This window comes from Pipistrellus hanaki (assembly GCF_964339955.1).
Source record: "Pipistrellus hanaki genome assembly, chromosome: 2".
In the NCBI taxonomy this organism is placed as follows: domain Eukaryota; kingdom Metazoa; phylum Chordata; class Mammalia; order Chiroptera; family Vespertilionidae; genus Pipistrellus; species Pipistrellus hanaki.
In genome coordinates, this window is record NC_140504.1 from 108,394,272 (window position 1) to 108,415,395 (window position 21,124).

The 21,124-nt window shown below is 49.2% G+C and overlaps 1 protein-coding gene across 4 annotated transcripts; it reads left to right on the top strand.

Moving 5' to 3' along the window:
- Positions 1-680: 680 nt before the first annotated feature.
- Positions 681-17,707, top strand: THNSL2 (threonine synthase like 2). Of its 4 annotated transcripts, none has more exons than XM_084872665.1 (9): positions 681-767; positions 3,754-3,988; positions 5,111-5,305; positions 5,911-6,061; positions 8,800-9,032; positions 12,669-12,817; positions 12,919-13,044; positions 15,507-15,658; positions 16,071-17,707. In XM_084872665.1, the coding sequence occupies exons 2-9, from the start codon at positions 3,766-3,768 to the stop codon at positions 16,279-16,281; spliced, it is 1,440 nt and encodes a 479-aa protein (XP_084728791.1). In that variant the 5' UTR covers positions 681-767; positions 3,754-3,765; the 3' UTR covers positions 16,282-17,707. The 4 variants fall into 4 exon arrangements, with proteins under 4 accessions (XP_084728791.1, XP_084728792.1, XP_084728793.1 ...); XM_084872666.1 differs by lacking the exon at positions 681-767 and adding an exon at positions 774-2,011; XM_084872664.1 differs by lacking the exon at positions 681-767 and having other exon boundaries at positions 2,063-3,988.
- The last annotated feature ends 3,417 nt before the right edge of the window (positions 17,708-21,124 follow it).

The window sequence follows — 21,124 nt, forward strand, 5'->3', positions numbered from 1 at the left end:
CATGTGCCCGGCTGGGCCTGCTGCAGAGACCAGGACCAGCCCAGGTGTGGGATGAGCCATAAAGGACATCTGTCCTATGCAGCTCCTCCCTTTGCTACCTTAGGGGGCAGGACCCAGGAGTACCCCAGGATCCAGGGGCACTTGGGCATGTCTGGGGGACATTTTTAAGGCATTTTGCCTTTAAAAAAAATAATTGCGGAGGCATTTTACCTTAGAATAGATTTATGCTTAATAAAAAAGTGTTTTCCGACAAAGAATTTTCGAGCTAAAACCGTGTCCGTATCCCCTTGGATTCTGGATTCCTGATTTACTAGCCCCACTGTGAGAAAAAGGAATCTGTCAGGCGTCTGATTCCACAGGTGAGAGGATGAAGCCAAGACAAGGGCCTTTCTCCTTTCCACCTTGCCCTCAGTTTTCTAATCTGAAAAACGAGATTGTGTGGTATCTCTGAGGCTGCGATGAAGATTAAGAAACTGAACAAAGCACTTAGCAAAGTGCCTTATAGACTTTCCCTGTGAGGAATGGCTGTACTCATTACCATTCCCGGTCGCCCTCTCCCTCTCCCCGCCCCTCCGCCCTCCCTCCCGCCCTCTCCCTCCTTCCCCTCTTCCCTCCTCCCCTCTCCCCCTCCTCCGCCCTCCGCCCTCCGCCCTCCGCCCTCCGCCCCGCCTCCGTCCCCTTCTGTCCTTCTCCGGAAGCCGAAGCCGAGGCCACGGCCGCCGGGCGGTGCGGGTCGGAGCGGAGCCCGGAGCCTCCCGCCGGGACCGGTAACCACTCGCGGCCGCCGGCGGCCCAGCCGCCCCGCGACCCGGGCGTCGGGGCTCCCTCTCGCCGGGGCGGTGCCCTAACACCCCGCCAGCGGCCGGCACCCGCGGCCTTGTCCCTCCTCTCCTCCCTTCCCCCGAATGTCGGTTTATGGGTATTTCTGGGCTTTTGAATGAACTGCTTGAGGTTTCTTTCACCCCAGCTTACGCGGGCGGCGGCGCGCGCGCCTCCTCCGGTAACCAACCTCCGGCTCCGGCGCTGCCGCTGGAACCTGGGAGGTTGGGGTTTCCAGCCGCGCGCCCCCTGCAGGGTGTCTGCGGTGGCTCCGAGCTGGCAGAGAGCCGTCCCAGGCCTTTCAGAGCCTTCCTGGCCCAGGGCCTGGCTAGCTGGAGGCCAGTGACCCGCAGAGGCCTCCACCCCAGGGACACAGCCTGCCATCTGCCCCTGTTCTGCTGCTGGGGTCCACTCTGCCCTGCCCCAGCCCTTCTCCGAAAAACCTCTCCACCTCTCAGAGGAGCCCTTCACAAATGCCCCCCAGCCAGGGCAGCCTGTTTCCCTTGTATTCATCTGGCCCATCTCCACTCTGGAATAGGATCAGTCACAAGGATCAAGGATAACATCTTGTGCTTCAGAGGCCCCTTAGCCCAGTCCTGCCTCTGTGCTTGGAGCGCCCACACACCAGTGGGACAGACTTGCTTGGTTTTCTTCCTCAACTTCATCACTCCCTGTGGCAGCTCCTTCGACTTCTGGGCTTCTCTGTTTGGTTTATAAGACGTTGAACCTAATGATGTGTTTTCTCCGGGTGGTCTGAGAGTGCTACCCTTGGGGTCATAGGACAGAATAGTCTGCCCCAGGCTGGTCAGCCCAGCTCCCAACACTGACATGTGCTGAGCCTGCTGTCAGGCCCTCTCCTTTGTTCCTTTGCATTTGTCCACATCCTTGAGAAAATGCAAAACCCAGCCTGGCCTGTGTGGCTCGGTGGTTTGAGTGTCGACCTATGAACCGGGAGGTCACGGTTCAATTCCTGGTCTGGGAACAGTCACTGCATGTACCTGGTTGCAGGGTTGATCCCAGTGTGGCGCATGAAAGGGGCAGCTGATCAATGATTCTCATCATTGATGTTTCTATCTCTCCATCTCCCTTCCTCTCTGAAATCAAAAATATATTTAAAAAAAGAAAAGAACAGAAAATGCAGAGCCAGTGGCCAGACATGATGTAGCCTGTCCTTATAGCTCTGGATGTGCATGTACGTGAATCCTACAACCCTACCCCCCCCCCTACCCCCCCCCCCCCCCCCCCACACACACACAGCTCTGCCTGCGGCAGCTTCTTTGGCAGCGCCCTTCAGTCTGTCCTGTGAAATGGTCAGGCAGGATCTCCCTCCTTATTCCAGGGTCCTGGGAGGGTCCTGGGCAGTTTGCATAACTAACCATTGCCACAGATGCAGAAACTCCTCCCCTTATTGAAGGCACTGCTAGTCCCGGGTCCCTTCCCTGGTTCTTTTTGTAAAACATGGGGCTTGCTTTGCTTCCCTGCTGCAGTTGACTTTTGGAGTTACCCTGATTTCATATCTTTGACATGCCTCCCTATACCATAAGCTGCAGTTTGCCTGAGACTGTAGTTCTTATACCCATTGCCCTGGCATAACTATTAGCAGTATCCACTTTCACTTTCCAAAGATTCATGATATGGATAACTGAACTTGTCTCTGTCTGTATTTGAAACCAGTGCCCCACCTCTCAGCCTAATCCGAGAAGGGTAGTTGGAAGTGCTGATGGGTTGCCCTTAATACTTTGGCATGGCTAGCTGTCCCTGTACAGACTCAGAGGTCTCTGCTTGGGGTGGCTGGGAGGGTGTCCAAGGATACCTCCAGCCTCACTTTGGTCATACTGCCACATCAGTTGGATTCCCTGGAGAGGGTGCCATGTCAAGGGGGTGGCACACAGCAGCCCTTATAGGATGCACCCAGAGCTCAGAGGTATCATATCCACAATCTAGAAAACCGAAGTTCCTCCCGGGCCAACGCTAGCTTGTACCGTTTCTTCTAGATGGGAAGCTTTAGGTGGCTTTGCCCTTTGAGGGCAGGGGTTCCCCTCTGGTCCTGGCATCTGGGAATCCAATTGATGTGGCAGTGTGACCAAAATGAGGCCTGAGGTGCTCTTGGACACCCACCCAGCAGTCCGAGACCTCTGATTCCACCCCGGGCCCGTCGGCTGTGGCCAGGGTATTAAGGGCAGCCTGACAGCACTTCTGCTACTCTTCTCGGATTAGGCTGAGAGGTGGAGCACTGGTTTCAACAAGGGCGACCAGCTGTCCTCGTTTGCCTGGTACTGAGGGGTTACCTGGGATGTAGGACTTTCAGTTTTAAAGTTAGAAAAGTCCCAGGAAGACTAGGTGAGTTAGTCACCTTCCTCTTAACTCTGGCTGCATTGGAGCCTCATATAAGGAGCCTCTCATTTGAAGATTCTAGTTGAATTGACCCAGGTAGGGCTTCATGTCAACATATATTTTTTAACTTCTAAGTTGATTGTAACAAACTATCAGAGTTGAGAACCACTAGGTTATAGGTAACATGACCGTTGACTGTGGTTATTTTTGAGCAGAAGTGGGCACAAACATCTCTCGAAAGGGTGTGTGACCGAGTGTGGTGGTCCTCTCCTTATCAAAAGGGATGTCAAATGGCAGTCTCTCTTCTTACTATTATCTTTCCCCACCCACTGCTTTCTTCTTCACCAGTGAGGACCATGCCATCTTTCCCATTATGCTCTGGTATCCTCTTAGTAAGTCATGGAATTTCCTCATTTTGATTGGAGGGTTCATGATTTGCTTAGTGCCAGATGAAGCTGGCATGAGACTTGGGGCAGGGCTCCAGTATTTTTATCCAATGAGTAGTGACCCAGGTGCTAGCTGAGGGAACAGTGTCCATCTTAGCTTTGCCCATGGGTTGCTGGAATGAGACCATGTGCCCCTGGACTATCTCCTCTGCAGGCCTTCAGGGTCATGTGGTACGTCAGCACCAGGGGGATGGCCCCCCGCGTCGACTTTGAGGGTGCCCTCTTCTCTGGCTATGCGCCCAATGGGGGCCTCTTCATGCCTGAGGAGCTCCCGCAGCTGGGCAGGGAGACCCTGCGTCAGTGGAGTGCGCTCTCCTACCCAAGCCTGGTCGCGGAGCTGTGTGCTCTTTTCATTGGCCCGGAGCTCATCCCAAGAGATGACTTAAATGGTGAGCACCCCATCCCACTTCCACTCCCCTACCTCTGCCAGCCCAGGCCCCCGAGGGGTTGAAAATCTATCACTTCATCCCTAGGAGATCTTTAGTCACATTTCCCCAAATTTCGTGTTTCTTTCAAACTTTGGAATTTCAGAATTGGAAATATCCAGCTCTCCCCATCAGCCAAAATAATCTGCAGAGAGATTTCTTTCCCTTTAGATTATTTTTAAAACACCTTTTGAAGACTAACAGCTTGAATGTTGAGATTTTCCTTTCCTGTACATAAGGCACACAGACCCTCAGCTTGCTGTTTTATTTCCAGAAGGGACTCAGTGTGTCTTGGACCAGCTGGTCTCAAACTGTAAAGTGCTGTGGATTCCCCTCAGGCTCATTGAGATGCACATTCTGGTTCAGGAGGTCTGGGTGAGCCTTCCTATCCAGTGTCCAGGTAATGCCAGTGCTGCTGTTCCGTGGACCAGGAGTGCGACAGCCATATCTCATGCTGAGAGTTTAGGAGAAGAGGGCCACTCAGAAGGTGGTTCGACAACCAGCACCGATAACATTGCCCGGGCACTTATTAGAATTCTCAGATTCCCTCAGACCTGCCGAACCAGAGTCTGCATTTTAAGATCCCAGGTGATCGGTTTGCCAGTGAAACTCGGATGTGTTCAGACTGCCTTGCCTCAGGTGGGCTTGTATGAACAGCCTCCCAAAGTTCTGGCTTCCCAGTGTGGTTTAATAATGCAGCAAACAGAGTGCTTTCTTTAGGAAGAAAAATGGAAAGAGATGAGACATTGATTTGTTTGTCACATAACTTTAATTGAATGTTCTATCGGAATACATTCACAAGAAATCCAAATGGTGAAGATGTTTATAAAATAGAAAATGAAAGTCTTGCACTACCATCTCTGCTCTCTGGGGGATCCTACAGGGGCTCTGTCAGCAGTGTGGTGCCTGCCTTTCCAGACTTTCTTTAGAATACACAATTATATTCATGTGTGGTGTTGTTTAGGATAAAAATTTCTGCTCTTTTTATCTTGTAGCGGAGATAAAAACTTCAAATTAAAAGTGTGAAGAGACTGAGAGAGACTGGAGGGAAGGCATAACAATGCTCTGTGCCTGCTGTGCCTGCAGGTCTGATCCAGCGGGCCTTCCGCAGCTTCCGCCACAGAGACGTGGTCCATCTGTCCAGGCTGCGGGATGGGCTGAACGTGCTGGAGCTGTGGCATGGAGCCACGTATGCGTTTAAGGACCTGTCCCTGAGCTGCACGGCACAGTTCCTGCAGTACTTCCTGCAGAAGAGGGGGAAGCACGTCACTGTGGTTGTAGGTGCGTGTCCGTGTGAGCCCTGCAGCCCCGAGTGCCCCAGCTTACCGGTATCCACCCACCACGTGTCCGTGCTGTCTCTCAGGGTGTGTGTCACGGGTCTTCTAAAGCAGGGTTCTCAACCTCCCCTTTCACGGTCTGGTGGAGGCTATGGAATCTTCTCAAAAGGATGTTTTTAAAGATATAGACTTCTTTTGCCGAAACCGGTTTGGCTCAGTGGTAGAGTGTCGGTCTGCGGACTGAAAGGTCCCAGGTTCGATTCCGGTCAAGGGCATGTACATTGGTTGTGGGCACATCCCCGGTAGGGGGTGTGCAAGAGGCAGCTGGTCGATGTTTCTCTCTCATCGACGTTTCTAGCTCTCTATCCCTCTCTCCTCCTCTCTGTAAAAAATCAATAAAATATATTTAAAAAAAATAAAAATAAAGATATAGACTTCATAAGATTATATGGTTTAAGTCCACAGATGCTTTGAATTCTCTCCATGGGTCTCTTGGTGGTTCATGGTTTGCTACCCTTTGATATGGATGCTGGATGTTGTCTCATTAGGGGCATTTCCCCCTCTTTTATCTCCCTTATTCTAAAGGGGGTTCTTTCCCTTCCCATCCAGGAACTTCTGGAGACACGGGGAGTGCTGCCATTGAGAGTGTTCGAGAAGCAAAGAACGTGGGCATTATTGTTCTCCTGCCCCAGGGTCACTGCACAAAGATCCAGGAGCGGCAGATGACCACCGTGCTGGAGGAGAACGTCCATGTGTTTGGAGGGGAGTGCTGGGGCGGGCTCCAGGGCCGTGGCCTGTTTGGGAAGATGGGCTGGACCAAAGCTGGTTGTTCACTAGCAGACCATCCTTCCTCTGCCTCCCTCCCTTCCTTCCTGGATCAGTTATCTTTTGAGGTTAGTACTATGATTTGGCTTAGCTCTGGGCAGGCTCTTGGCTACAGTTTCATAAACTGTTGGAGGTGACAGGTGCATAAGGCCACATTCACAGTCAGGCTCTGAAGCGCAGGTTTAAAATCACACCCTCAAGAGTACCACCTCCGTGCAGCCTGCCAGTGCCACCCGGCCGTGTGTGTGCAGCAACCCAGAGCCAACCCCGAGCTGGTGGCCGGGGGTCTTCCTCTCCCCAGGACACTGAAGTTTAGAGGACAAAACTGTGTTAAATAATTATTTTAAAAGAAAGCGCTATTACTTGTGGATTACTTATGTCCTCCTTATAGTATGGAAATAACTACTCGTAAGCCATGCACTTGGTTAGCAGGCCTGAGATTTAAAGCAGGCAGCCACTCTTCTGCATGCATTCAGGACGTTCAGTAGATGATGTCCTGAAGCCACATCACAAACTAGCATTTTGGTGTGTTTTTTTTCTTCTTCTTTTTTCCCTTCACAAACTAGCATTTTGAAAAAGACACAAATCCATCTCCTCTAATATCAGGCCTTGTAATCCCAATAGGTTTGATCTTTGTGGAGTAAGAGGGGGTGAGCTTTTATTTTCATCTCAAACCCCACAAGATTCCAGGTAGCCCCGTCGTGGGGGTCTCAGTTAGGTTTTGTGTATTACGGCCTCGGCATCCTGGCTTGGTTTGGTCACTTCTCTGGCAGAGCAGCAAATGTGGAAGAAGACATTCCTTTTCTAGCTGGCCTGGTCTCCTGGCATAATCCCATAAAGGATGTTTTTATATAACACCAAGATTTTAAAAAGCAAAACAAACCTTACCCATGGGAGTAGCATGACTATCCTCTGTCTATTTGTTCAAGATCCAGGAAAAAGCCCTGGTGCACTCTCTTTTTAACAAGGGCATCCACAGTCAGTGAGAAGTTCATGGTTCAGCTAATGCAGATATTGGCAAAATCTTACACATTAGTTTTGGTGATTGCCCATATTTAGCTGCATTTTTCCTGCAGTCATTGCAAGATTTTAGTGCACAAAATCCAGATTCTCAAGGGTCCCTGTTGTACCCCAAGTACCAAAATTGCTAGTTGTAGAACTAGGACCATCTTTTCCTAGAATCAAAGCAAAGAGGAGAAGAGCTTTTTGAACCCCTGTCCTGTCATCTGCTTCCCCTCACTTTGTACAGATGCTGGAAGGCTTTTCCCTGAGGATGTGCATGGAAGCTCATTCCTGGTGTGAGTTGGAGAAGGTGCCCCTTGCAGAAGAGAGGCAGAAAGTGTCACTGCTGGAGCCAAAGGGGCATTTCTGTGTGTACATGCTCTGAGCTTTAATGATGTAAGGCAGCAGAATTTAAATTAGTTTTTGTTTCTAGACACCACAGTTCAAGTTCTTTTCTTTCTAGAGTCTGCCGATTTGGTTTCCAGGAGAATATGTGTAGTTCGGGAGCAGTAAATATTTATTTTATCTTAGAGAGGTGAGCTCAGGCAGTAGGGGTGGGTCACCTAAGTTGTTATGTGTTGGACACTTGTAATTAATTTATATGGTTCTTCTTAAGCACAGAGTAATCAGCATGAGCTAGTTATATATTATTTGGGATGTTTTGGTGGAAAGCAATAGGAAATATAACTCAGACCAGCTTGAACAAGGTTTTCCAGCTTATGTAACTGGAAGTCCAGAGGTGGGGTAGTCTCCTGATTGGTTGGTTCAATGACTCAGCAGTTTCTTCAGGGATGCAGGTTCTTTGCATTCTCTGTTCTGCTTTCCCCAATCTTAAGGCACATTCTTGTGTCCTTTGATGACTATGTGAGGTAAGCAAGTCTTTCTCTTCCCGTGACTTGCTTTTAAAAGCAGTGGATCTTTTCCTGAAATCGAAGCAAGATTCCCCTTGCACCTAGTTAGGTCATCCCCAGACCTCACTGCTGTGGTGCAATGATGGAGGTAGGACTGATAATAACCTCAGTGCAAGCCATGACACTTCTCCAAATGTCCTTTAAGTTAGGATCCAATGGAGAAATAGACCCAGGTTTCAGGTATGAGATCAATATTGGCCTTATTGGGTTGGAGAAAGCAAGTTAGACTAGTAGCCAGTTCATTCATATATTCACCCAATAAGTCATCCATAAATTAACCTCTGTACATACCCATCTCAGGGAGGAGTCCTGCCCATGCCAGCTTACCTACCAAGTAGGAGCAGAGAGCAGACCACCCACCTGTGATCTGGACGAGGGAGGGAGGAAAGGTGACTCTTCCCCTTTGAACTGTAAAGGATCAGCCTGTCCCTATCTCACTATCTGATAAGCCATTCCTTCTTCTCCTAGGGGAGGTGGGCACGAATACCAATGGGAATTTTTTTCCCCAGTATTCCAGAGGTTGGTATTTTATATCTCAGTTTATATAATGGTAGAATCAAAACTATGACCACATGAACATGAGACATGATTTCTAGCCTCGAGGAGCTTAATTTTGAGTGTAGAAAGCCAGACCAAGGCACATTAGAGTAGAGAAACCAAGACCGAGCCAAAGTTCCAGCTGGTAGCCTCAGCCTGTGGGCAGTGCTGATTACCTGGGGTGCTCTGCGCTCCTGACAGTTACTCTCTCCTCTCTCCCAACAGTGGAGGGAAACAGCGATGAGCTTGATGAACCTATCAAGGCTGTGTTTGCTGATGTGGCTTTTGTCAAGAAGCACAATCTGATGAGTCTGAATTCAATCAACTGGTCCCGGGTCCTCGTGCAAATGGCTCACCACTTCTTTGCTTACTTCCAGTGCGTGCCATCCTTAGATATGCACCCGCTCCCCACTGTGGAGGTGGTTGTGCCTACAGGGGCTGCTGGTAACCTTGCTGGTAAGGAGACCCTGGGCACAAATGGGCTTTGCAGAAATCATCTGTGGCCCCACCCCTTTCAAGTGCCCTTTGCCTGCAGCCCTAAGAAAGATTGAGTCCTGGCTCTGAAGGGGATGGGAAACTGCAGAAGGAGCTTCCAAAACACTTCCCCCAACGCCCTGAGGGACCTCAGCACTTGCTGCAGAGGAAGAGTGAAAGGTTGACCCTGACATCCTCTGGTCACCTGATCTGATGCCCAAACTTGGCAGTGTGGGGAGATGAAGTCAAGGTTCAGCCAGCATACTGGCTCGTGGTGTCCTCTTCCAGAAATGTGGGCTTTCCTCCTGCCTCGGTGTTGCCTGCTGGAGGGCACTGGCACTGGGCTGCCCCTCTGAAAACACTGCTGGGAGGGTCAGGGGAGTTCCAGACTTGGGTTCTGGTTGATCAGTCCTTTGCTAGTTGAACAGCCATGGGTGGCCTCTCAGACCTGGCTTCTCAGATATGAAAGGGACAACAGGTCACTCATGTTTCAGGACAGCTGTGAGGATGGTGAGATTGGTTTGTGTGCACATGACCTTTGTACAGCTGCATGATACTAAAATCATTTTCAATAATAATTAACATTAGGCACCAGCTTTTTTAGCAGGCATTGCTGTAAGTGCCTTTTAAGTATTAACTCATTTAATATCCACGTGTGCCCATGAGAAGGATGATACTGTTACTTCTGTTTTGTGTTGACACCAGGCACAGAGGTTAGTTGGCTCGTCCCTGCTTCCACATGGGTCCGTGGCAGTGTCAGTGCTGGGGCCAGGCTGTTCCAGTGCTCATGTCCTCGCCTGCTTGCTGGGCTACTTCCTGTGGGCATCACAGTCTCTGGTGGTTCTGTCGGGTGCCAATGGGTGGCTTAGGTGACCCTGCAGGCATCTTAGTGGTTAGGCAAGGATGCCTCAGCCTTCTTCACCACCCATGGGCCGAAGCTCGGCATGCTTCTTCCCTTCCGCTCACCCCAGCGAATGGAGCCACCTGCAGTCACAGCCTGCTGGTGCCCAGTGCCTACCACAGTGCCTGGCACAAAATAAACATTAGCAGAGGGTGCTTCTCTCTCCCCCTTACCCATTAGGAACCAGCTTTACCTTAAGCTGCTCGACCCTCCTGATCTTCCGTTTCCCTTCTTTCACGGAAGTATATCATGGCATTTTCATGAGTAGCAAATTAAATAAGAATGTGAAAACACTTTGCATAATTAAGAATGACATTGACATTGAGGTGGGTAGCTACCCTAACTTCTTAACTACTCACCAGAGACAAACCATTTGCAGATGTATACAGGGGTGGGCAAAAGTAGGTGAACAGCTGTAATACAAATAATACAATAAGTAATAGATAATACAAGAGTAAAATCTGTTTCGCATATTCACAACTGTAAACCTACTTTTCCCCTCCTGAATAGAACCTTCCTAAGCTACGCTGCTATGGGGGCTCACTGTCTCTCAGGGTGAGGAATCCCCTGTCTGTCTCTTGGAGACAGGACTGCTGTGAGGGGGCCCAGGGCGCTGTTGCTCCCTGCACCTGGAGGCGCTGCTCTAGGAGGATGTCTGAGCACAAGCACATGGGTCTGGCTTAGGCCTAGTTTGAATCTTCACTCTGCCACTCAGCAGGTTTTGGAGGCTCCCAGAACCTCCATTTTCTTTTCTGCAAATGGTAGTGAGGGTGTCAGTGCCTGGGGTGTGTGTGCGGGGCGGAGGGTTGGGGGGCAGGGCATTCTCCTCTTTCTCTTCCCTTCTCTTTTTTTTTGGTAACATCTTATTGCTGTGTGAGTCACATACTGGTACCGTACAACTCACTGATTTAAAGTATATTATTCAATAGCTTTTAGTATATTTAAAGATTTATACAACCATTAGTATTACAGTATCAATTTTAGAACATTTCATCACCCTAAAAGGAAACCCTGTCCTATAAATAGTCACTCCCTAGCCCCTTTTCTCCCAGCTCTAGCAACTGTTGGTCTATTCATCTCTATTGGCCTATTCTTCAAATTTTATATAAGTGAAGTTACACAATATGTGGCCTTTGGTGTCTGTCTTCTTTTACTTAGTATAATGTCTCCAAGGTTCCTCTGTGTTGATACATCAATCAGTACTTCATTTCTTTTTATGTCTAAACTAGAGGCCTGGTGCATGAAATTCATGCACAGTGTGGTCCCTAGATCTGGTTGGTGATCGAAATGTGAGCATCTGTGGGGAAGGGCAGGTCCAAGCTGACCTCTGGGCCCCCAGCCCTGCTCCCCCAGCCTGCGTCACGGCACCTGAGTTCCCATGCAGAGATGCGGTGAGTGCAGCCCAGCTTACCTGGAAGAGGCTGCACGGGTGCGGGGTGGGCTCCTGGCAAGTGCCCGACACCTGGGCCTGGGGGCTTCCACAGTGTGCAAGCCCTAGTGTCCTGGGGGAGAGTGAGCTTGGCGGACACCCCACATTCTCACTGCACCTCTGTCCCCATCATTCCACCTCCAGGTAGCTGGCGAGAGGTCACAGCCCTCCCCCTCCCCAGCCAGGCATCTTGGGAGGTTGGTCGCTGCCACACACCCCCAGTTCCCTGTCCCAGCCCAGGGCCCAGCCCTGATTGGATGATTAGGGTCTGCTGGCTGCTGGTTGCAATCTGTGGAGCAATCAGTGGGGTGATCGGGCCTCGCTTACATCCCCCTTGGCCTGGAGCCGCCCACTCACCTGCTTCACCATCTCGCTGTGGTCCGGCTCTCGTCAGGGCCAGCATCGCCTCCAGTGCTGCCTGATGCCAATGCTGCATCGCCGATGCCCACCATGTTCCATGCCACCCCCTGGTAGTCAGTGCACGTCATAGTGAACGTTGGAACTCACAATCGAACTCCCAGTCAAGGGGACAATTTGCATATTAGGCTTTTATTATATAGGATAATACCCCACTGTATGGATAGATCACAATTTTGTTTATTCATTTATCAATTGGACTTTTGGGTTGTTTTATTTATTTTTTTAGCTATTATGAATAATGCTCCTATGAACAGTTATGTAAAAGTTTTTGTGTAAATTTGTGTTCATTTATCTTGAGTATTATACCTAGGAGTGAATTTTTGGGTCATGTGGTAACTCTATGCTTAGTTTTTTGAGACTGTTTTCCAGAGTGGCTACACCATTTCACACTCTCACTAGCAGTATATGAGGGTTCCAGTTAATTCACGTCCTGAGTAAGACATGGAATTATCTGTTTTGTTCTATTCTAGCCATCCTAGTGGTATGAAGTAGTATGTCATTTTAGTGTTGTTTTGCACTTTTCCTGATGATGTGATATTGAGCGACTTTTATATATCTTTGGAGAAATGTCTATTTAAGTCCTTTTCTCATTCTTAAATTGAATCATTTTTATTTTTATTGTTGGGTTGTAAGTGTTTATACGTTCTGGACATAAGTCTCTTATAAGATGTATGATTTGCAAATAGCTTTTCCATTCAGGGTTGTCTTTTCATTTTCTTAATAGTGTCCTTTGAAGCATAAAAACTTCAACAAAAAACCCCCAGAAGTTTCATAATTTTGATAAAGTACAATTTACAATTTTTTGTTTTGTGTGTGCTCTTGAAGTTGTGTCTGAGAAGCCGTGGTTGTTCTCCTCTCTTGTCTTAAGCTGGGTGCATCGCTCAGAAGATGGGTCTGCCCATCCACCTGGTCGCAGCAGTGAACTGCAATGATATCATTCATAGGGCTGTTCAGCAAGGAGACTTCTCTCTGTCTGAGGCTGTCAAGCCAACCTTTGCATCAGCTATGGACATCCAGGTGGGGCCTGTGGGGAAGCATGCAGTCAGGTGTTGGGCTGGTGGGCTGGACAGGGCTGAGGTCAGAGTAATCCCCCGCCCCCGGCTCCTCCTTCTGTGCAGGTGCCCTACAACATGGAGCGGATTTTCTGGCTGCTCTCTGGTTCTGACTGCCAGATGACAAGAGGCCTCATGGAGCAGTTTGAAAGGACCCAGAATGTGAGGCTGCCTGAGGAACTGCAAAGCAAGGTCAGGAACTACCCACACCACAGAGAAAGGAAAGGGTGCAGCCCCAAGACACAACTAAAACTTGGGGTTTGAAAATCTGTTCAAGGGATGGAGACCTGTTTCTTGAACACCTGCTCTGAGCCTGGCACTTTGCAGGCACTTTATATGGATGTGTTTATTGAATGTGGAGAGGCAGTGGAGAGTGCTGGCTTAGAGTCAGACAGGACTCAGTTTTTCAAACTCAGTGCCTCCATTTTCTTACCTGCATATTGGGGATGATAAGAATGCCTATGCTACAGCCTTAAAGATTTAAGACAAATAATATGAAATATTTTGAATACTGCTAGGCAATATAGGGCTTGATATATTAATTGTTACTATTTTAATTTTTATTGATAATTTCCAGTAGTCTCAACTGGAAGTCACTTTGTCCATCTAGTATGAGCAGAGACCACTGTCCTGTTAGCTTTATTTTATTTTATTTATTTTAAAAATATATTTTATTGATTTTTTACAGAGAGGAAGGGATTGGGAAAGGGATAGAGAGAAATCGATATGAGAGAAACATCGATTCCCCACTGGGGATGTGCCCACAACCAAGATACATGCCCTTGACCAGAATCGAATGTGGAACCCTTCAGCCCACAGGCCAACACTATCCACTGGGCCAAACCAGTTAGAGCATGTTCACTTTATTTTAAAAGGAGGTGCAATTTTATCTCCTCAGAGTGAAAGGAATCTAGTTGGGAGTGATTGCTTTCATTTTAATGCCACCTTGGTGATGTTCACTTATTTAATATAAAAAAATAAGATTTTGTATGTTGAAGCTGCGTTTAGTTTTCTCTACCACATTCCCACCAAGTGGTCATCTGCACTCTGTCCCCAGGGACCAGGGCCTCACCACCTCATACCAGTTCAAGCATTGCACAGTTCGTGTTGAGTGGAAGCTATGTCTTATGTAGACATAGTTTTGAGTGGTCACTGTCCATCTTAAAGGGTTGGTCCCAGAACTAGAAACAGTTCTCTGGGCTTAGCCACCCATGTGGAATTTCCTTCTTCGGAATCTGTGCTGCGTTCGATGTAACCTGTCTTAATCAGTTTGAGCTGCTATATCAAAGTGCCATGGACTGTGTGGCTTATAAACAAAGCGAATTCATTTCTCACAGTTATGGGGAGAGGCTGAAAGTCTGAGGTCAGCATAGATGGGTTCTGCTGAGCCTTCTGCAAGGTTGCATGTGGTGCCTTGTACCCTCACACAGGAGAAAAGAGACTTAGCCAGATCTCTGCCCTCTTTTTATCAAGGCACTAATTCCATTCCTGGGGACTTTAACCTCATGACCTAAATACCTCCCAAAAGCCCACCCCTAATGCCATCACATTTTTAGCATATGAAATTGGTATGGCACACATTCAGACCGTAACACAAGCACAGATCAGCTTGTTAGGTTAATGGCTGGTTTTGACCTCCACTTTCCTTCTCCTCATGTGAATGAGGTGCTGCAGGAGCACAGACACAGTATCCACCAGTTCTTTGTTCTCTCCCTGTCTATGCATGCAGAAGACACTTCATTGCTAGAATAGCATTCATTCATTCATTCCATATATATTATGAGCCAGAGCTGTGCGTGGTGCTGGAGATAACAATACAAATAAAATGCACTCATTGTCTTCCATGAGCCCTAATGGGAGAAGTTTATAACACCCTTTGGTTTCTGTTGCCATCGAGTGTATACAGGATGTTTGGCACATCGTAGGCCTGCAATAACTTTTCAGAGAAAGATCAAATAAGCCATCCACCAGGGGACACCAAGAAGGGGGTTGTTCTCTGCCTGGGGTGGTGGGGAGGTTTCCCAGAGGAGCTGCTGCTGAGCCAGGTGGAAACATACAGGAAGGGGTCTTGTGCCCACAGGGCCAGGGCACCAACCACACAACACAGAGTGTTTGGATGCCCTTAAGTTCTGTGTGCTTAAGGTTATTGAACCAGACTCTATATTTGCTGATTCATAAGCCAAATCCTAAGTTTATTGGCCTGGAAGTCAAATGCATCCTTTCTTCAAGTTGAGTGAGTCAGCTTACAACTGGGAGATGTGGGAAAACGGATTTTCCTCTGAGCTGAATCTAAGCCATTCCATCTGGACTGAAACTCTTGTCATTTAGTGTGTGTTTTTGTTGTTGTTTTTTTTTGAAATATATTTTATTGATTTTGTACAGAGAGGAAGTGAGAGAGATAGAGAGTTAGAAAGATCGATGAGAGAGTCATCGATCAGCTGCCTCTCGCACACCCCCCACTGGGGATATGCCTGCAACCAAGGTACATGCCCTTGACCGGAATCGAACCCGGGACCCTTCAGTCCCCAAGCTCTATCCATTGAGCCAAACCGGTTTCGGCTAGTGTGGTTTTTTTTTTTTTTTTTTTTTTTTTTTTTTGTCACCTTTCTTCCTGCTTTCCCTAACCTTGATTACCACGCCCCTGGGACCATCAGCTTTCAGTGGCAGTGACATCTGAGTCAGTGTCAGATGAGACCATCCTGCAGACCATGGCCCGCTGCTGGGAAGAGAACCAGTCCTTGCTGTGCCCTCACACGGCCGTGGCCGTGAGCTACCATTACCAGCAGATGCTCAGGCGGACCCCCAGGTACGGCCGTGGGCACCGGGTCACTGAGCAAGCGGGGGAAGCTTTGGCTTTCAGGGACCCTCTTCTTCCCCAAGCAGGGAACATGGGAATGTGAACAAATGGCTTGAATGAGCATAATGGGTGCTCTGTGGAACTGGGCCTTGAGAACCGTGGTCTTAGAAGAGGGAACATGATAGGTGTCCAGGACAGCCCACATGAGAGCTGGTGGGTGAGCTGGGCCTTCCACAGGAAAAAGCAATTTGCTCAGCAGTCATTGTAGAGACAAGTTTAAAGTCTGTCTCTCTTTTTCCTCTGTGTCCCACACTCCTCCTCCTAACCATCTCTGTTCCTTCCCCTTCCCCTCCCCTTATCGTACCTGTCCCTCTATCTGTTGTCTCCCACATATTTGTTTCCACCCGCCCTACCCCTGTAGCCCTCCCCGGTGTTGTCTGGCCCCTGCCTCTGCAACCAAGTTTCCAGAAGCTGTCGTGGCTGCTGGACTGAGCCCAGAAACTCCGGCGGAGATCCTAGCCCTGGAGTTAAAGGAGACGCGCTGCACCCCGATGCGGAAGAGTGACGACTGGACGGTGATGCTCCGGGACACGATTGAGGACATGGGCCGGCAGTGGAGGGCCACGTCCTGAGTGCTCCCAAAGAGCGGCTGCAGCTGGCTTCCTTTGGGCTTCAGACCCCAGGGTGGGGCGGGGGTTCCCTCGGAGCTTCCTTCTCCCTGTTGAGTTGATGTGGAAGGTTCTCAGGAGGCTGCTCAGTGGGGTCTGGAGCCAGCTGGCTTTGCTCATTCCCACAGCTGCTCTGTGCTCTCGCCATGGTGGGGTGGTCCTCATAGGGCTGCACATGGTTGCTGGAGGTGCACCCCCCACTGGGACAGCACAGGGCCTGCAGATGAAGATCCTAGGCACAGAGCTGACCTTAGCCCAGGGTCTGGGACCCCAGACCCTAGGCCTGTGCAGGCAGGGCTGCCCACTCCATTAGCACAAACAGGTGCAGGGGCTCCGCTGTCTGCACCTGTTTATCTAGAGATACCGGCTGGCCTTCCCACCCTGCTGAAGTATCGGAATCCCGAGAATACAAGTGCATGTCCAGTGTGATGGTCACTGTGCTGGCCTGTGGCCGAGGACGTGGCTGCCAGGGGTGGTAGTGGTGCTTTTCATTGGCCCAGCGTTGAGGGGTAGCAAAGCAGTCATTGGCAGGTGGCACAGATGGCGGGAAGGTTGAAATGTGGGATCACCAGGTGGAAGCCATGTGGGAAAGCGCTCCTCAGGTACAGACTGCGAACCGGTACAAGTACTGGTTCACCTGCTTTATTAGCCCAGGGCAGGTGCCAGAGCAGCAAGAAGCAGGGATCCCTCACTGAGCACTGAGTAAAGTCCAGACGCCTGCATTTCCATGGGGCACCCCAAAGAAGTCAGATCCTCCTCTGAGCACATGACTTTGCTCTCCCCTGCCCATGCCTCTCACACTGCACTGGCCTGTCCTCGGATGAGGCCACAGAAACTCCACGGGCTGCTGGAGGGTTGGTCCTGTGTCCTGTCCATCATCAGCCCAACTGGAAATGTTGACTCCTGTACCTGTCAGCAAGGACTTTGCTTACAAATGGTGTTCTCCCACTGGCAGAGTGCTCCCTCTCACAAAGGCGTGCCTGATCCCTCTGCTGTTTTACCATCTGGCCCTGCATTGTCCAGTTCGGTAACCACTGGTCACATGTGGCTGTTGAGTACTTGAAATAGGAATAAGTATAACTAAGGAATTAAATTTTAAATTTTATTTAATGTTTAATTTGCATTTAAACACTATTATTTGTATCAGTTATTGGAAAACTTGGCAGTGTGGTTGGGAAATGCTGGTATGTGAATCTGCTTTTCAGCTGTAAATTTTATGAAGTCCATAAAGTGCAGATGGTATTTCCAATGAAATTATTTGGAGAATACATATGGAACTTCAATACTTGGAATGAAAAATATCAAAAAATTTTCATTAATAATTTTATATTGATTACATGTTGATAATATTTTGATGTTTTGATTTAAATAAAACATTAAATCAATTTCATCGGGTTTCACTTATAATGTCATTTGAAGTTATACGTGTGGCTCACCTGTGGCTCACCCTGTACTTATGAGCAGTGATCTGGAGCTCAGCCTTGGCTTTGTGCACACATGAACACATCACACATAGTTAGGGTTTAGTTCTATTACTGGATTCAAATCCTGTGTTGATTGAGGGGGGTTTATGCAAACACAAATACATAAATGTCAGCCCAAGCCTCAGTCATGCCCTGGACTGTGGGGGCACCCTGAGAGGCAGGTGAGGCAGGCACCGTGTGGAGGTGCTAAGAGAGGCCGCTGTTGGTACCACTCTGAGGGTCGCTGTGAAAGGACCCAGTGGGTATCTGGCCTCCACTGGGTCTAAATGAATCAGTCACTCAGGCTAATCTCTGCATGCCGTCCCCACATCGAACAAGCCACCTGCATCCCCATGTGCCCAGGGATGGAAGGGAGAAGCCAGAGGCTACCCTTGTGCTGGGAAATTTGGCATCACAGCATGGCATTCAGTACAACCATGCTGGATACACGGGAGGATGGGAAGCATCCCTGAAGGATGACTGACCCTATAGCACAGCACTGTTAGTCCCCAAGACACTTGAACATCCCCAACAGCATGCATGATGAATCCATCAGCACAAGAGGTCTGGAGCTTTGTGTCACGATGCATTTAGAGGGCATAAAAGTGCTTTCATTGCTTTCAAAGGAAAAGCAGACGTGCCTATGGCCCACAGATGGAATGATGTGGCACTGAGAGCACCTACTATCTGACAAGCAATACTTGACAAAATTTATTTTAATACTGACAGCAACCTGTGGAGTAGGCGTTACTATCGTTTACATTTTAGAAAGGAGACTGAGGAGCTGAGGTAAGGGGCCTGGCCAGGGTGGCACCACCAGGGAGCAAAGGTTGGACTTGAGCCAGGCATATGACTTCAAACCCAATGTGTAGTTTTCATCACACCATGTCACAGGGAGCTGGCCGCCTTCTGCTGCAGTCTGCTCTCTGCATCCTTCCCCAGGCCATGGCCCTTTCTGTGGGTGGACCCGGGAGCATGGCGGTGCTTCTCCGGGAGCCCCACCAGGGGCTGCTGCAGCCCTGCCTTCCAGGGCTCTGTGACCTGCACCCAAGCTACCCGCTCCTTTGCTCCATTTTCTGAGGGCCTCAGGTCAGTGTGAGGGCCACAGGGGTTACCAAATCCCCTGTCCGCTTTGTAGTTCAGAGACCTAGCATCTCTGAGAGGCCACCACACCTGTGAAAGGGGGCCAGAACAGAGCCTTTGGACACAGCACAAATAGACATGAAATGTGAACTATAGGATATTCTGGCCATAGCGGTCTTGGAGCCAAATGTGGAAGAAGGACAGGAGTGATGAAATCTGCAGAAGTACCCATCCATGCAAACATACACCCAGGCACACACACACGTCCCACTCAACTGAAGAAGGCAGAAGCCTCATATAACTGAAGTCAGAACCAGGTTGAAGTTGTCCTCTCATTTACTCACTGCTGATGCCATTACTAGCATTCACCTCCATGAGCCTCAGTTTCCCCGCCTACTAATTACAGTACAATACTTAACCTTGCTGGTTTGTTCTGAGAATTACATAAGGTAATGCATTCCCAAGTGCTGGCTAAATGCTAAAATGCCATACAAATGGTTCTGATTATTAGCACAATTATAGTCTGCACCCATCAGTTTAATACTTTTAAGCTATCTTGTATATTTTGCTAATTGCTTCAAGAATTAGTTTTATCTTGCCAGTGAGATTGCCACTTCCCAGAAGACAGAATTGTGTGTGGTCTCAGAGTGCCAGCACAGCCTGACGCAGGGCTGGCGTGGCCATCACGGGGGCCTCGTGCCTGGCAACAAGCTCTGCGAGGGCTGCTGGGGGTGAGGGCCACAGGTTAGGCAGTGGTGGTTCTGCCGGAGGTAACAGGCCTTGTCAATTGCAACGATGATGGCGGAACGGTTCCCTTTCCTGAGCACTAGTATGCTGAGCCCGTTAAAGCACTCTCCTGACATAGACTCTCAATCCCCATGAGGACTGTATGAAAAACATGACTAGAATCCCCATTTAGAGACAAGGAAAGGAAGTCAGAGACGTTAAGGAACGTGCCCAAGACCACTCAGCTGGTAAGTGACTGAGGAGATACATGAGGCTGGGTGTAGGTCTCTGAGCTTAATCATGTTCTAGACCAGGAGAGGTGCTTTGGTTCAGATGGTCTCCAAGCCTTCCGATCAGAGTCTGCAGGTGAGGCAGGGAGCTGGCCACGTCTGAAGTGCGGAGAAGAGGGCCCAACATTAGGAGGTGGACCTGCTGCTCTGTGTAGGGGCACAGGCTGGTACCTTTGCAGGGAGCTTTTCTCTGGCGGGGGCTCTCCCTTGGAGCTGGGTTCCTCACTGGGGCTGGCTGGGCACAAGTGTCTGCTGCATGGAGTGGGAGTTAGAGTACGGAGCAGATTTAGAGCTGTTCTGTGGGATTCCAGCTGCTGGCAAGGGGGGTAAGCCCAGTCGGCCCCACTAGGAAGACTCAGAAAGCAGCTGGATGAGCCAGGAAAACTTCTGTGTCCCTGAATAAACAAAGGGCGAGCAACACAGACAAGGCTGGGCCATTAGCCTCCTGGAAAGAGAAGAGGACCTTTTGCTGTCCTTCCTGCTGCCTTTGCCCAAAAGAGCATCTTCCATGATCTTGCCTTTCAGGCCATCGATTCCACAACCTGGGTGCCTCCTGGGTGCCAGGGCCTGGGCAAGAAGCAGTGTGGTGACTTCCCACCAAGTGCTGGGGACACTACATTGGATACCAAGGGATAGACAAAAAAGTGGGGGAAGATGTGGCTAGAGTTGATGAGATGGTACGTGTCTCAGACAACACCCTGGTGCTGCTCCAGGACTCTAAGCAATTGATTTTTGAATGCAAGAGCCCAGTAAGGCCTCCTTTGGCCCCTCGTCTCCGCCCCACTTCAGCACTGACCCACAGAGTCCTAGTGTTTGGTTTAGGGTCTGCTTTCCCATCCCTTACATCAGGTGTCGGCAACCTACGGCTCCAGAGCCTCATGCGGCTCTTTTGAAGCTTTACCGCGGCTCCGACAACTTGCAAGCCTGTGTGAAAATGAAGGTAATGTCTTACAGCCCTGATGTGCTGACACTGTGCACTGAGGTTCAGGAGCAAAAATCCCATTAACCAGGTAAATTAAATATTTTAATTAGCTATTAATTTGCAAAAATATATTTTACATTGTTAAGTGAAAAAGTCCTTTTTTTCTTCAGATTGACAGCTAACTGCAGGATCCGGTATATAGCATTAAGGTAAGAAACAATATATGCAATGTTATATTTGTTTTAAATGTCGCAATGGTTTTGCGGCTCCCAGGTTTTTTTTTTCCTTCGGAAACGGGTCCAAGTGGCTCTTTATGTCTTAAA

Bases quoted from the DNA above. Each gene is read 5' to 3' on its own strand.
- THNSL2 (XM_084872664.1), top strand. From the start codon at position 3,718: ATGAGACCATGTGCCCCTGGACTATCTCCTCTGCAGGCCTTCAGGGTC. The intron at 3,989-5,110 runs GTGAGCACCCCA...CTGTGCCTGCAG, and splicing joins CCCAAGAGATGACTTAAATG to GTCTGATCCAGCGGGCCTTC. The intron at 12,818-12,918 runs GTGGGGCCTGTG...CCTTCTGTGCAG, and splicing joins CATCAGCTATGGACATCCAG to GTGCCCTACAACATGGAGCG.